The 17,066-nt window shown below is 41.0% G+C and overlaps 1 protein-coding gene across 2 annotated transcripts in view; it reads right to left on the bottom strand.

The window, feature by feature from the left end:
* Positions 1–17,066, bottom strand: part of LOC117394341 (coiled-coil domain-containing protein 178) — a 102,752-nt gene that overhangs the window by 25,439 nt on the left and 60,247 nt on the right. For both annotated transcript variants that reach the window (XM_059016258.1, XM_033992498.3), the window contains exon 19: positions 14,259–14,408. In XM_059016258.1, coding sequence (XP_058872241.1) covers positions 14,259–14,408 — 150 coding nt within the window. The remainder of the gene's footprint in view (positions 1–14,258; positions 14,409–17,066) is intronic.

Genomic DNA, 17,066 nt, shown 5'->3' with positions numbered 1-17,066 from the left:
AAGAGGTGAATAAATTCAGCCCCTACTGGGAATGGTTCAAACATAATTAACTTAGGTATGACCAAAGAGGTCAATGTTTTTACACTCAAATTTCTAAGCACAATAATTAGGAAAATGTGTGTGATTTGTTTTTCCTTGTACATCATGTAGCAATAATGTATTAGCATGGATTAATTTAGCCTTCTCTCAGTTATAAGTGTATTTTTGAAAGCAGAGAACTTTATGCTATAGAGTTTTTTTTTTTTTATGAGAAAAGGCTACTGTACAAATAAACAATAGCACAGTTTATATTTTCAAACCAATGCTACTGTATTCTTTATCTGGAAGCCATGTAGTGTCTTCAGGTACATTTCAGGGGAATCTGAAATCTGTGAAAACCATGAAAAAAAAATACAGCCTTAACCATGACTCTTATAGGACTGAACTATATGGGAAATCTAGGGTATTACTACTGTACGGCAGTGCATTTCTTCAAATGTCCTTTTCAGCACTTGTCTCTGTAGCCTCACAAGCAAAACATTTCTGATGAAAAGTACTTTGTTTAAAGTTTGTTTAGTGTGTTATAAAATGTTTCTGCTTTCAATTGATAAAGCTGTAATGACTGGAACATTTAGGCCCAGATTTATAAAAGGATTGCGCATGTTTTACGACTGTAAAACAGGCACTGAGGGTTCTGAATTCTTGGATGGGATTTATAAAACACACGCAATGGCACAAACATGCAATTAATATGTGATTTGCAGAGGAAATATCTCTGTGCGCTTTAGCCTTTGATGCATATGTAATTCTGGGGTGTTTCTGAACGAAACCGCTAAAATTGGGAGGGGATTTTGCAAATGAGTTCTATTAAATATTCCGTCTAATTTACTAAAGCTGCCGGTAATTGCGTGATTATTTTAAGAACTCTGAAAAGCAGGTGTTAATTTGCCGCAGTCAGACAGTAGGCTATATAAAAGGCAAAGTGATGTGGGAGACTTGTCTGCAGCAAGAAGAATACATTGTTTTCAAGGACAAAGTAACATTTAATAACATTTTGCAAAGAGCTCATTTTTTCAAGTCTTTCTTTCTGAAGCAAGCCCCAGTAGATTTGAATCAGAAAGTATTCAAAATTAACTGAAAACTAGGATTCTACAGTCTCAGATAAAGCCTAGTAGATTTTGATTAAGCAACAGTGCCCGTCAATGAAGGCTCAGTGAAGGCAAGGGCGCTATCAAAAAGAGAGAGAGAGAAGGGAGAACACGACCCTCCAGCGAGTCCAGCCCCACCCGCAGTGAGCGGCCTAGTGTCCCTACAGACGGTCAGTTACTATTGTTTTTTGATTATTGCTCGCAGTAAAAAAAAAAAAAAAAATCCTAACACTACAGTTTACTGTCAAGTGCTATGCGTAATGCTGCCTTGCAGTTAATAAATAAATAATAACAACCGCGTGCTTCCTCCGTTAGGCCTGATCTGGCCTAATGTTGAGTAAGACAAGCACATTGTTCCACTCACCCATAAAGCTGTTTCTGTCTCTCTTTTTTTTCTTTCTCCAGGTCTGCAGGCTGTGCCACCCCGCTGCAAGCTACGCGCTACAACGGCCGTGTGATGTACGCGGTCCAGATGCCATCTTAGGTGCTCCACTTGTGGGCTGCACTGGTTGCATGACTGCACTGCAACTGTCTGCAGGCTACACTCCACACCGTTGCAAGCTACACACTGTTCCTGGTTGTGTGACTGCAAGCAGCCCAGACAGAGACAGGCAGCCAATTACCTTGGTGCCTCGAGGACCATATGCCTCAGCGCTTCGAGGCTTTTAAGCCTTGTGCCCCTGTACCCTCGAGACCCTTGGGTACCTGGTGGTCCATAGCCTTGGTACCTCGGTGCTTCGACACCCTCTGTGCCTCAAGGACTCCTCGCCTCGGCGCTTTGACGCCTGCGGCGTTTCACCCAGCACACTCAATCCCCTCTGGGCTTTTCGGTGCCTCAGTGATCTATAGCCTTGACGCCTCTGTGTTTCGGCTCCATCGACAATCCAGAGCTCAACACCTCAACTGAGGATGTCTAACTTCCATTCGTGTACGTCCTGCAGGCGGAAATTGCCTCTGCAGGACAAACACACTCTGTGTGTGAAGTGCTTGGGCATTGAGCATGCCTCTGCTGCCTTGGCAGACAGGTCGTCTTGCCCTATTTGCACCGGGTCCAAGGAGAAGACCGTGCAAAGCAGAATGGCGTACTTCTCAGACAAGACCCTTACGACCAGCCTAGGAGAGCCGTCATCGGTCTCGGGATCTCAGGGTCTCAGTTCGGGCGCTGATGGAACGGGCCGTCAACTTCCTCCAGGTACTCTGGAAGGCAGTTTTCGAGCAGCGCTGACTTCGACCCCCCAGCCTTTTCCAGCGTTCCCAGACTTCCTGGAGGAGGTCAAATCCTCTTGGCAACACCCGGCCTCAGCGCCCAGTGTGTCCAAGAGTGCAGCCACACTTGCCTCCCAGTGGGAGGCTTGTCCAAGGATCCTGTATGCCCTAACGGCCAATGCAGGATCAGGGAAGCCCACCTTAAGAAGGCTTATGCGGCTGAAGTGCAGGTAACGTGCCTGGCGAACACAGGAGGCCTCTTAACGGCCTACCTCGATGCAATGCTGCGCTCCGTAACCCTCCCCAAGCCGCTAGCGGGAGGGAAGATCTTGCAATGCTCTCACAAAAAGCGAGAGGCGTCCCAGCAAATGGCTGCGATGCTCCCCTCCCATGCCTCGGCACGGGGAAGGGGGAGGCGATGGCGTCTGGCAGTTACCACGGTAACCCAGACTATCCCAGTCCCTACAGCACCACGGGGCGACCTGAGGCACAGCATCCAGGCCTCCACGGCAAGGAGCCAGCAACAAGGACGGGGGAACGCCGGACGTGGGGCCCCAGCGCCCAGGGAGACAGTTCCAGCGGAACCACCCCAGGCATCGTCCAAGGCAGCCTCCGTCCCAGCCTCAGCAGCCCCAGCAGGGGCCTTGAAGGCTTGCGGCCTCAGACCCACCCGTACACACAACACCATCTGCAATACTGGCACAATTGCACCTCAGACTCCTGGGTGCTCACCACCGTACACACCAGCTACGTGCTGCAATTCCACTCAGGACCTCCTCCCTTTCGAGGGATCACCTGTGAATGACCCTTTCCAGGTCTTGGCCCTCAAACAACAGGTAGAAACACTACTTCAAAAACAAGCCATCCTTCTCGTAGAACACACCTTTCAAAGAGAGGGGTTCTACTCAAGGTATTTCTTGGTGCCAAAAAGGACGACGGCCTTCGCCCCATCCTAGACCTGAGACACCTCAATGGGTTCTTGAGGGAGAGGAGGTTCCAGATGGTCACACATCACCACATCCTCCTGTCCGGCCAGGTGACTGATTTACAACAGTGGACCTGAAGGACGCATATCTTCACGTTCCTATCCGTCCAGCGCACAGGAAATATCTCCGCTTCGCCTTTCAGGGAAGTGTCTTCGAGTTTTCCGTGCTGCCATTCGACCTCTCCTTAGCCCCTGACACATTCTAAAAGTGCATGGATGCCATCCTAACTCCCTTGTGGCTGCAAGGGATCAGGGTGATGAACTACCTGGACAACTGGTTGATTTGTTCCCAGTCCCAGAAGGGGGCAGTGGCCCACACAGTGATTGTGACGGAGCATCTGTTGAGGCTGAAAAGCCAATTAATAGCGGTGCAGAGTACGATCTACTTGGGTCTTCAGCTGGATGATGCAAGCCTACCTGTCAGACAACAGACTAGCTGCCATTCACAATTGTCTGGCCCTGTTTCAACTAGGGTCCACAGTGCAATTGGTGTTGTTTAAAAAATGACTGGGTCTGATGGCCACAGCTTCATCAGCCATCCAACTGGGGTTGCTTCACATGCGCCTGCTCCAAGCATGGCTCAATGCCTTTCGGCTACACCCCAAGCACAACAGACACCATCGGCTGACAGTGTCTCACCTATGTTGGAAAGCACTACGCTGGTGGAGGCAAGTCCCTCACCTGAGTGAAGGTGTAGAATGGGAGTGAAAGCGGTTCACCTCACGCTGCAACATTTCCTTACTGTGCTCCGCAACCAACACGTCCTTGTCCACATGGACAATGTGTCAGTAGTTGCACCCTAGCGCATGAATGGCCCAAAGCGCTTTTGTACGCTTTCCTGTCTATACCGCTGCTCCCTGCCTTCCTCGAGAAGGTCAGGAGAGACCAGGCAACAGTTCTCCTGGTGGCCGCCAGGTGGCCCAGGAGAATCTGGTTTTCGAACCTCTAACAGTTGTCTGCCAGTTGCTGCGAGGCCAGCCCTGGGAGATCCCGCTGCGCATGGATAGCCTCTGGCACCCAGAAAAGGCAGCCTCTGGCACCCAGAAAAGGGCTCTCAGACATAGTAGTCGGTACACTGCAGAATGCTAGGGCTTCCTCCACAAAAGCGTTGTACACCTACAAGTGGAAATATTTTCAAAATTGGTGCATGGCCAATTGGTGCATGGCCATGATCCCGTGTATTGCCCTATAGCAGTTACTTTACAGTTTCTGCAAGATTTGCTAGAGGCAGGTAAATCCCCCTCTACATTGAAAGTGTACCTAGCAGCCATATCTGCTTGCCATGTTCCCATCGAATCAGTATCCCCGGGTGCTCATGTCCTGGCGACTCGTTTTCTAAAGGGTGCTTGGCAGTTACGTCCTCCTATAAAGGACATCCTCCCCGAATGGAATCTAGACGAAGGACTGGAGGATCTCACTAAGGCCATGTTTGAGCCCATACATTCCATAGAGCTGAAGTGTCTCTCTATGAAGACAGCCTTTCTATTATCTATCACCTCTGCTAAGCAGGTCAGTGAGCTACAGGCACTGTCTGTGCACAGTTCCTGTATGCGTATTTGGGACAATGGAAACAGGGTGTCGTTGCGCACAAACCCTGCTTTCCTCCCTAAGGTGATTACAGCTTTTCACTTGAATCAGTCAGTGGAACTAGAGACTTTCCATCCCCCTCCCTTTGCGGAGGAGAAGGATAGGAGATTAAATTCCCTCTGCCCGGTTCGGGCATTGAGATGCTATGTGGACAGAATGAGAGCGCTGCGTCGTTTGTCATGGTGAACAGACCCGAGGTCAAGCCCCCTCTAAGCAGCGACTGTCCCATTGGATTGTGGACATGGTTTCGACTGCATATACCAATGCCGGCCTACCCCCACCTGGGAGGGGGTAGGCCGTCATTGTGATGCAATGTTAGGGTGGGATCTTCCTCTTACAACTAATCATAATATGGCCTCATGAAAGCCGTGTCTGCATGCTTGCCAGCATCGGACACATTCGATAATAGAGAAAGTCTACTACTGGCATGTATTTTGTTGTACAACATTAATATGGATGAAGCTGAAGTTTTTAGTATTCGTTCAACAAATAAAGTGCAAATCGACTGGGCAAAAATGATCCAACACTAATTTAAGTTTCAGATGACTGCAACTTGATTATCTTTCCAAATATGCACACACTTTTAAGGCTCTTCTCCACTATGAACAGGATTAAGGGCCTCAATGCTGACAAGTTGCTTGAATATGCTGTCTCTCCTGTTGTTTGAAAGAGACCTATGAAATTCTCTGGACTATGACTCTATAATTGCAATATTCAGCAGCAAGCCTCGACGCATTACCTTGTTACTAACTAGGCAATGGTGAGCTATTTACTAGCTTTCGTTTTAATAATTGCTTGATGTAATATGACTGTGTTCTCGCTGGTTTGGTGACACTGCCCGTTTGGCTTTTTAAAGCACATTTACTGTGGATATACAGACGTGCTCAAATTTGTTGGTACCCTTACAGCTCATTGAAATAATGCTTCATTCCTCCTGAAAAGTGATGAAATTAAAAGCTATTTTATCATGTATAGCTTGCATGCCTTTGATATGTCATAGAATAAAGCAAAGGAGCTGTGAAGAGATGAATTATTGCTTATTCTACAAAGATATTCTAAAATGGCCTGGACACATTTGTTGGTACCCCTTAGAAAAGATAATAAATAATTGGATTATAGCGATATTTCAAACTAATTAGTTTCTTTAATTAGTATCACACATGTCTCCAATCTTGTAATCAGTCATTCAGCCTATTTAAATGGAGAAAAGTAGTCACTGTGCTGTTTGGTATCATTGTATGCACCACACTGAACATGGACCAGAGAAAGCAAAGGAGAGAGTTGTCTGAGGAGATCAGAAAGAAAATAATAGACAAGCATGGTAAAGGTAAAGGCTACAAGACCATCTCCAAGCAGCTTGATGTTCCTGTGACAACAGTTGCAAATATTATTAAGAAGTTTAAGGTCCATGGAACTGTAGCCAACCTCCCTGGGCGCGGCCGCAAGAGGAAAATTGACCCCAGAGTGAACAGAAGGACAGTGCGAATGGTAGAAAAAGAACCAAGGATAACTGCCAAAGAGATACAAGCTGAACTCCAAGGTGAAGGTACGTCAGTTTCTGATCGCACCATCCGTCGCTTTTTGAGCGAAAGTGGGCTCCATGGAAGAAGACCCAGGAGGACTCCACTTTTGAAAGAAAAACATAAAAAAGCCAGAATGGAATTTGCTAAAATGCATATTGACAAGCCACAATCCTTCTGGGAGAATGTCCTTTGGACAGATGAGTCAAAACTGAACTTTTTAGCAAGTCACATCAGCTCTATGTTCACAGACGAAAAACTGAAGCTTTCAAAGAAAAGAACACCATACCTACAGTGAAACATGGAGGAGGCTCGGTTATGTTTTGGGGCTGCTTTGCTGCGCCTGGCACAGGGTGCCTTGAATCTGTGTAGGGCACAATGAAATCTCAAGACTATCAAGGCATTCTGGAGCGAAACGTACTGCCCAGTGTCAGAAAGCTCTGTCTCAGTCACAGGTCATGGGTCCTCCAACAGGATAATGACCCAAAACACACAGCTAAAAGCACCCAAGAATGGATAAGAACAAAACATTGGACTATTCTGAAGTGGCCTTCTATGAGTCCTGATCTGAATCCTATCGAACATCTATGGAAAGAGCTGAAACTTGCAGTCTGGAGAAGGCACCCATCAAATCTGAGATAGCTGGAGCAGTTTGCTCAGGAAGAGTGGGCCAAACTACCTGTTAACAGGTGAAGAAGTCTCATTGAGAGCTACAGAAAATGTTTGATTGCAGTGATTGCCTCTAAAGGTTGTGCAACAAAATATTAGGTTAGCGGTCCCATCATTTTTGTCCATGCCATTTTCATTTGTTTTATTATTTATAATATTATGTTGAATAAAAAATCAAAAGCAAAGTCTGATTTCTTTTAAATATGGAATAAACAATGGTGGATGCCAATTACTTTTGTCAGTTTCAAGTCATTTCAGAGAAAATTGTGCATTCTTCATTTTTTGTGGAGGGGTACCAACAAATTTGAGCACGTCTGTATGTAAATGTATTTTTGTGTCTACTTCAAACATTTTAAATGGATTTACAGGGGAAATATTTGATGTATTCAGGCCTTAACTTGCCAAAAAGTGTCATGATGCATACAGAGCAATTTTAAGGCCAGTGTAAACTCTGTGCTATGGCCTTAATGCCGTCGCAAACGCTTGATATATGTCCCCCAAAGTCCACTACCACACGGTACAGCCTTCATCCAAAGGGCACTATCGCTATTAGAAAACAATTGTTCTCATTATTTTCTTCAAAACATTTAAAAAGCTACATTTACATTAAATTTGTAATGATTTGTCGGGTATCCTTTCACTGAGAGACGTTTGAGAAAAATAGTCCCTATTTTTTCTATTAAAAAAAACAAGGATGACATACATATTGAGTAAATGAATATTAATTACTGATTGAATATAAACAAATAACTTTTTACTTATCAGAGCTGCTTATAGTTTATCTGGACTGTGCCTAATAACTCAATGATGCAATATTACTGAATTGTCTGTGCCATGGTTTGTTGTTGTTAAAAGATACTGAGCTATCGTTAACTTTTCTTATTTGTAGGGAATGTGCTGCTTGTCTGAAATGCAGACCTGCACTGTAGACAAAATAATGGACACTACCTGTTGGCAATAACCTTCATACTCTATTGAGTGCCCTTGGCTTTACATTGCCATGTTTAATTAGCCTAGATAGATATTATTAGGCTGCAGCGACAGGAAAATAATATAATACATAAATTCATAAAAGTTGTTTTATTGGAATTAAATTAGATTTTTTAAAAAGATTTTATACTGTATTACTTCTCAAAGTCTGGTAAATATCTTAATCTAAGATTGATGTATTAGTTGGTTGAGGTTTACCATAAAGGTGACACCAAAGAAAATTCACCATTCCAATACAGCAATCTAAAATAAGTATGTGTGTTATCATTGGATAATATCATACACAGCCTAGGTTAATTGTGAAAAACAGCGACAGTTATTGTCAGTCTAACCTTTCTAAGAATAAAGCTTCTTGTAGCCCATCCTTAGAATTATTATGCAACATGTTGTGTTATAAGTTGTTAAGTTGTGTGTATGGTGTCTCTTATTGTATTAGAAATGTTATCTTGTGCAGATTATGTGACAGAACTGCAAAGCAAAGCTGAGCAAAATTATAATAATTAACACTTTTCAGACAACGTTTTAGCTTACTACAAATCACAAAAATGAAGATCACACTTCAGTAACTGCTATTAAACATAAAAACTTTCAAACTGTGCTGTAGTGTTCTATGCACAAGTGGACATCTCTTTACAAGATAAGATTTACTGGAATTTTAACAACTCTGTAACTGTTATTAACATGATTTCTTATGTGATTAATATTGTTGTTCTTCAGCGGCAGAACAATCCACCAGACCAAAGAAGACAACAATAAAACAAACTAGATACATAAATTAAAGCAAAATGATGGCCAATATGGTGTTTTAATTACTGTCAGCTGTCCTGGTTTTGTTTAAAAAACAAACAAACAAAAAAAAACACATCATAAAAAAGGTCAATCAAACAGCAATCATGTGACAGGAGGAGAATGCAGACTAAAGACACTCTTTCAGAGTAATTAATACATATTTTATGGGATTTTAACTACTCATTGAGAGCTTATTGGTCAAATTAGATGAGGTTATTAACCAAAGTAGTTTTTATAATATTGTAAAAAGTTAGTGCAGTAACTCACTTGGATGCTGTAGCTCTGATTATTTTTATTAGGGGTGCTCCATTAACAGAAACCCAGTCAGAGGGCTTGGAGGGTGAACCCCAATGCAGGGCAGACCTGTTTCAGCATGCAAATTAATGTTACCCCAAAAAGGGAAACATTCAGCCAAGACTATGCCTTTCCATCAGCCCCCCCAGCACCCTTATTTGCTTAGCAGACCCCAACCCACTGCCAGCATTAGGATACATGGCATCCCTGCATCCTGCTGGAGATACCGTCTACAATCATAATGAAATTAGCTTTTTCAAACTTATAAGCAAACACTGCAATTCACACCTCCCAGTGTTGTTCTAATTTTGTAAAGAAAATACAGTATAGAAGCCACTACAAAACCGCAGAATTGAGGAAATACGATAAAGCAAGTCAAATTACAGGACAACCCACCAATGCAAATTATATTTTGTTACATTTGATGTGCTTTTCCAGTATTAGGCTGGCAGTAGATGTGTGGACCATAAACCTGTTAAATGTTACTGTTGAATGAGTTTTCTTTCACACAAGAATTCACAATGCTGGTTTGCAAAAAATTAATTTAACACTAATTTATGTTTGGAGAATATGGGTGGCCTTGCATATATTTGAGTACAATGAAGGCCATTGTCTCAATGTTCCAAACTATTTATAGTAGGAACTTTCTAATAACGGGGCAGTGCGGAATAATATAAATATAACAGAAAGTAGCTGTTTAACTGTATATGCTACAGTATACTTAGTGTTCCGCGTTTTCGGTTTTTATCTTTAAATTTTTTTTCCAGGAATTTTTCGGAGTTTATTTTACATGTATTAAAATAGGATAAAATCGGTAAAAAAAAAAAAAAAAAATGTTAATTGAAACATCGGTAAAAACCAGGGGGGGGGGGGGGGGGGATCACTGTCTACACTCTTTACATGTGAAATATGATGTGTAGCAGTTCTGGTTTCTGATTAGGTTTAATGTTCCTGGCATGTCTGATAAAGCACAATCCGTGCAAGTCGAAGCCACATTTTCCCAAGTTAACTGGTACTTTGTGAATGTTTGGGCAATCGCTGTGCTGACAGAAATAGTATCTAAAGAAGGTATGATCATGACATCAGCACAAAACAAGCCAGGTTTATTCGCCTTGAAATCATAAAAATAAAATAAAATTGACAGAACTGGGCGGTGCAATCGATCGAAAGACGCGTCAAAAATCACACCGGACATTTCCATCAATGCAGTCCATGTAAATTTACCAACTAAAGCATCAACATTTTCTGTCACATATTTACGATAAGATTGTCGGTGTTGTGTTAGGCGGTGTTTTAGCTGATGGACAGACAGTACTGTCGCACGAAGTCGCCGATACACACCTCTGCAATAAACAGTGGCTGTCCAGCAAAGCACAGCGCTCTGACAAACTCATTAACAGTCATTCTGCACTCTCTTTTTATTAAACCGTGTGTAAAAGCAGCATAAATGGATTGCTTGTCTCTCAGTGTCGCTTAATTTTCAGTATGTTTTTTTATTGCTAGCGCCAACACGTACCTCAATGCAGCAGTATTTGTAGCGCTATGCATCCTCTGCCTCATCTGACCCACTTCTGCTATTTTTGCTTTTTTGTATACTTCGAAACATTTGTTTTCTTTTGAATATTCATAAACTGATTTACGTTTTCTCCCCATTCCTCATCCACTAAAAATATTATATTTTCGTGTATTTCAATTTAGTTTTTGATCGAGCTAGCAGTTACTACGCCAAGCAATTGCCACAATAATCAGACGTTGATTGGCCAACATAATCAGGTGATAGTGTGTTTGTGAAGTGACAGAGAACCACGTTTGAACGTTATTTGATCCTCTGACGTCTAAACATCTGCTGTATCCTAGGATACAGTGTAGGGCTGCTTATTACAATGTTGGAGTAAAAATAAAACAGCATTTTAATATTGAATAATAGACAAAAATCGTGTGTAAATCAGTAAAAACCGACGTCCAGTTAAAAAAAAAAATAATAATAATCCGGTAATTTTTAGGTAAAATTCGGAATAAACAGGAAACGCGGAACACTATGTATACTGTATGGTTTTCATTCAGCAGAAGAGAGGTGATGATCCAGAAACATCATCAAGACACTTGGTACTATTAATAATATAAAGGTCACTGTTTATGAAAAAGAGAAAAGCCTATCCATTCTGAAAGTACTGCAAAAATGTTCCAACAGCCAGTAAATGAGATGGCCTTGTGTTGTAATAATTCTGATACGCTTGAATATTTGCAATGAGGTTGGCGCAGTGCCCAAAGCAGTGAGCAAGCAAACAGAGCGAGACTGCTGCTTTAGCACCTTCCATTACTACCACAGCAGCCCCTGGGTCCTATGTCAAGGGTGCTGTCCACTGTCCGACTTAATACTACCATCATTCAGCCAGGGAAAGAAAAGGCAACTCCTTGCTGACTCCCTTACCTTGTGCCAAAGAAAACTTTAAGGGCAGTATTAATCCTAATTAGCATGCAACATACAGCAGCATTGTATACAAATGGGTTTTTATAGCTATTCGGATGTTTTCCCTCTTATAATGAAACAGCAGCCTTTTTCTGATTTGCAAGGTGACAAAAGCAATATTACCAGAATTGAAACAATCTGAATTTATTTTTCCCCCCCCCCGAAATGTAATATGTTTTATGCTTTTAGATGGGATGCTTCAGTGCTTTCAGATGAGCGTTTCATTGTCACAGTTGATGGCTAGGAACAGAATAAGCTCTATAGGTAGGATTATCCTTAAATTTAATCTTTTTCTTTCACATGAAGCTAATGGCAAATGTTTCTTGCAAACTTTAGACTCATCGTGCTTGATGGCTGTGGGAGAAAGGTAAGTTAGTAGATGGGAATAAAAACAAATATATTAAAAGATGAAAACCTCTTAAGCATTTTGGTCAGAGATTCAGGTTAAGAAGTGAGATCATTGGATTATACAAATTAATCCTCACATTATGAATAAAAGTAAAGCAGAGGAATTATCAATAAAAATGTTAATTCAACAGACTACAAACATCTGCTAAGATTCTAAATCTTAATCCTTATATTTTATACATACAAGCTAAACGCAATGTCTGAGATGTATCATACGAAGGAATAACTTAATCCAGTGGGGAATACCCCATTTTTAATAGGTTGTTCAAAGCATAAATATGTGGACATGGTTACCCAGAAATAAAAATAAAATAATGAAAGACATTTAACCGTGAGGGCTAAAATGTCTAATCATGAGTAAGCTAGCTACATCTGGAACATTAAGGTGTTCAAATTAAATGTTAGTGTAGCGCAATTTATAAAGTATTGAATGACCTTTTAGAATAAATATCCCATTTTATAGTAGCATGTTGTATTTCTTTGTGAAATTACAAGCTTTTTTTTGGAAGATACATCCATGGGTGGGGTAATGTATATCTCCTAGCAAGCGAAATAAGCAGCCAGATTCCTATTGCAATGAAGAATATAGGAAGTGTAAATGCACCTTTGTTCAGTTTAAAACCTTTGTATTACACCCCCTGCTATTGACGTTGGTCAGTGTTGGTTTTTGTGTATCATTCTTCACATTTTAAAAATGTTAAGTACTGTAACAAAATCAAAATTAGAATAAGCAGCTTGCGGGACAGAGCCCCCTAAAGGCAATTTTATATACTTGTTAGGGACTCAGCAAAGCTGAGTGCCGCACTTACCTAGCTTGCTGTAATGCCACAACACACACCTTGACGTATCTTATTGCAATCATAAAATAGCCCATTCCATGAGAAAAAACAGTAAGTAATGAACAAGCTAACATGAGATTTAGGTAGGCACTTCAAGCCACTTTATAATGAACCAAAAGTTTTCAACTCCTTTTGCACTCATTTTTATCACAGCGCACAGGTGTGATGCTTGTGTATCCAACTCAGGGTGCTACAGATGTACTGTATTCGGAAGGAGGCCTAAAAGAGTCTTGAATAGATATATCAAATAAAAATAGATCACAAAGATCAAGGCTGCACACACTGTGTCACTATTGTTGTGCTGTACATGCATGCGACCCTAAAAACTATTACTGAATATTTTAAATCTTTAAGTAAAATACTGCTTCCTAATTTACCTGTAATTTTGTATTACAAAATATACAGTTTTCACAGTCACACATTGTGACAGAGAGAATCCTGTCACTGGTTCTTGCACAAATGTGTGCAGCTGGGACGCAGAAAAGGAGACGCACTGTGCGCTGAGCTGATCGGGATGTCTGGATTGGCCAGACCAGATTCGTCCAGCATCGATTTTGAAGTGTTGGATGAAACTAGTTTCGCCCACTCATCTTTTTCAAGTTCTGGGCCAATCTAGATTCACCCAATTGGACGCGGGCGAGTGCCGAAAAAAAGTAGTAACTTCGAGATTCGCCCAGAAGCCCTTGGCGAACCTAGATTGGCCCGGTCTCACCAGACCACCAGGTTTCGCCCTTAACATACATATTAAAACTAGTTATTATAGTTTTCACATTTTTTTTTAATACATTAAAATCCTTCTGGACCAAGACAAAACTGCCTGGACGGGGCACTAAAACAATGTCAAACGTCTTAAAAGCTATACCACATGATTACTCCATCACTATAGTCTATATATTAAAAATAATTATACATTTTCATATTTTATTTTTTAAATCAAAATACTCATGGACCAAGACAAACCTGTCCAGAAGGGGCACTAAATCAATGAGAAATGTCTAATTATACTACACGATTAAAGAAGCATGAACTCATATAATGAGAACATGCCTTTTAATATGTAGAGGCTGAGAAATTGTGTGGTATAGTTTTCAAGACGTTTTGCACTGTTTTAGTCCCCCTTCCGAGTCTTAACCTGGTTTTCACCCACTCCTCAGGTAATGTAATGCTGGTTGAACTGTTCCACAGGCTATAGATGACTGATTGAGTGTCAAAGTTTTCTGAAAATCTTGTCCCCAACTTTCCATTATGTTTTCAATTTTATAATGTTATTAAATGTTATTTTTGTGAAAAAAAAAATTAAAACATTTGAATATGATATTAAACGCTTGAGTCTGGATCATCTTTATTTATTTTTTTTAAATTGTAGAATCTTACCTGCTGGTGATCTTGCAGGGACGCACTCTTTTGGACGTTTTTATCATAGCTGCACACCAGGCTACTCTTGATCTCAAGGAAGGTTTTCTGCAGAGCTCGATACTCCAGGGCAAGGTCCAGATTTTTTTGGCGGGAGTTTTGCAGTGCAGTCTATGAAAAAAAGGAAGACACCCTCATTTTATTTGAATAAATTAATCAACAAATTAGTTGAAAGTGTAAATCAATGCTTTCACTTTGTTTCATCCTGTTGACATTTTAAAACCCAAGGATCTCAATATAGCTCTTAGAATCATTAGAAACTTTTATATACATCTGATTTAATTTTTCTTGCACGATACACACTATCAAACTTGACCTAGAGAATCGGGGCAGCAGTGTGGAGTAGTGGTTAGGGCTCTGGACTCTCGACTGGAGGGTCGTGGGTTCAATCCCAGGTGGGGGACACTGCTGCTATACCCTTGAGCAAGGTACTTTACCTAGATTGCTCCAGTAAAAACCCAACTGTATAAATGGGTAATTGTATGTAAACATAATGTGTAAAAAATAATGTAATTCTATGTAAAAATAATGTGATATCTTGTAACAATTATAAGTCGCCCTGGATAAGGGCATCTGCTAAAAAATAAATAATAATAATAACATTAAAAATATGAATTTCCTGAGATATAGGCTATTGAATGAACAATGATGGATTTATAAAACTATAAGTTTCCCTCACAGGGCTGCTTGATTAGTAGTAGCAAAACAAAAGTAGGGGTTTCAGGTGCATTCTTTTTCAAATTGTATTTTAAGACCTTAAATGACACATAAGGACCTTTTATTTTACTGTGGTACAAGGTAAGGTGTGTGTATTGTTTTATTTTATTTTATTTTTTACATTTTGACCACTTTTTTAAACTTTTAAATTGCATTCCCTGCCTCAAGATGGCTTCCCCTGTACCCGCATGGACCTCTCAGAACTACATTTCCCATCATCCTCCTGCTCACATATGTAACTGAGATGGAATTACCAGTGAGCAGGAGGATGATGGGAAATGTAGTTCTGAGAGGTCCATGCGGGTACAGGGGAAGCCATACGTAAAAACAAAAAATAATAATAAATTAAAACAATACACACACCTTACATATAAACAGTTGTAGCAACACATGTAACACAATAAAATAAAAAGGTCCTTATGTGCCCTTTAAGTTAGCTGAACAATATACAATGTACTATTTCAGTTATGTTGCAAGGTGCAAAAGGAATTATTGTCACAGCAGTTGAATTCCTTGCAATAGGCTGTAACAAATGCTAGTCATATCTTACAGTAGCTACTTCATGCACAGCCGATAAGATAGTCTTCTATCATTCAACTGTATGAAGATGCCTTCAGTTTTAACCTACAACTGAATACAAGCTGCATTGACCCTTAATGTGGAGAAGGTGTAGCTATTTACTGACTCGTTGATTTTTGTCAAGCTTGTCCTCTGTCTCTGAATCAGGTGTTGTTAAAAGGGTTAGGATTTTTTTGTTAACAGAACTAGGCAGCAACAGATAATGCTAATCAAATACCGTTGAGGACAGCCAGTAAATAAATTACAATAAGTAACTGTCCATTGTGCCTGCCCATCTTTTTTTTAATTTTTTTTATAAATTTAGTCATTGCCAATTATTTTTATTATTTTCTCCCCATTTGGAATGGCCAATTATTTTATTATGCTCAGCTCACCGCTACCACCCTTGTGCTGACTCAGGAGGGCGAAGACGAACACACACTGTTCTCCGAAGCGTGTGTCGTCAGCCAACCGCTTTTTTTCACACTGCGGACTCACCATGCAGCAACCTAAGAGCTACAGCGTCGGAGGACAACGCAGCTCTCGGGCAGCTTACAGGCAAGCCCCCAGGCGCCCGGCCAGACTACAGGGGTCGCTGGTGCGCGGTGAGCCGAGGACACCCTGGCCGACCTAACCCTCCCTCCCCCGGGCGGCGCTCGGCCAATTGAGCGCCGCCCCCTGGGAGCTCCCGTCCTCGGTCGAAAGAATGGAGTGTGTCTCTGCAGCAAAACAGAAAGGCACTAAACTGATGAGTTTAACCCAGCAGAAAGAGCGGCTGTAAACATGACAAATGCCTGCTATTGATTTCAGGTTTAATTACTTTGTGCAGCACTGACAAAGCCCATCAGATGTTGTTGTGAAGTGTAAATTGAACAAACTACACTTCACTGCCCATAGGAAACTGATGGTGTCTGCAGTTTACATTGTTTACTTTATCCACTCCAAATTTCAGCCTTGAAACCCCAATTAATAAGTGCTAGTTACTTTCAAATTGTGAAAAAAAAGTATTTGACCTGAAGACATTTGTAAGGATTCTGTTACAAACAAGTATGCAATAGACTTATGATGTTAGTGACCAGAATAACTTGTCCAGATACTTGTACTACACTACTGGTATATACAGTAATGCCCCTTTAATCAACTTAATATTCAATCTATTTTACTCCATTTTATTAGTAGGGTTCACTGAAGCAAGATGAGAAAGTATCTACAGACGATTTTCCTCCCAAACGCTGAGGAAGCACAAATGCCAATGCAGCACTCCCTGTTGGTCCCCAGCCAAGATGCACAAGCAGCAGTGCTTTAATTGTGTTAATATCTCTACTGAATAAATGATATAGTATTTTGTTGCCACTTTGATCCAGTAGATTGCTAAGTTTGTAGAAAAGATAAAATAGTATATAGTATACTTAGGGCTTGATGTTTTCGGTTTTAATGATAACAACCAAAAAAAATACCCCAGAAAACCTATTTACAAGATTTGTTTTTTAATTT

The sequence above is a fragment of the Acipenser ruthenus genome, chromosome 3, assembly GCF_902713425.1.
Source record: "Acipenser ruthenus chromosome 3, fAciRut3.2 maternal haplotype, whole genome shotgun sequence".
In the NCBI taxonomy this organism is placed as follows: domain Eukaryota; kingdom Metazoa; phylum Chordata; class Actinopteri; order Acipenseriformes; family Acipenseridae; genus Acipenser; species Acipenser ruthenus.
The sequence above is the reverse complement of the archived record's forward strand: the minus strand, read 5'-3'. Positions and strand labels throughout refer to the sequence as shown.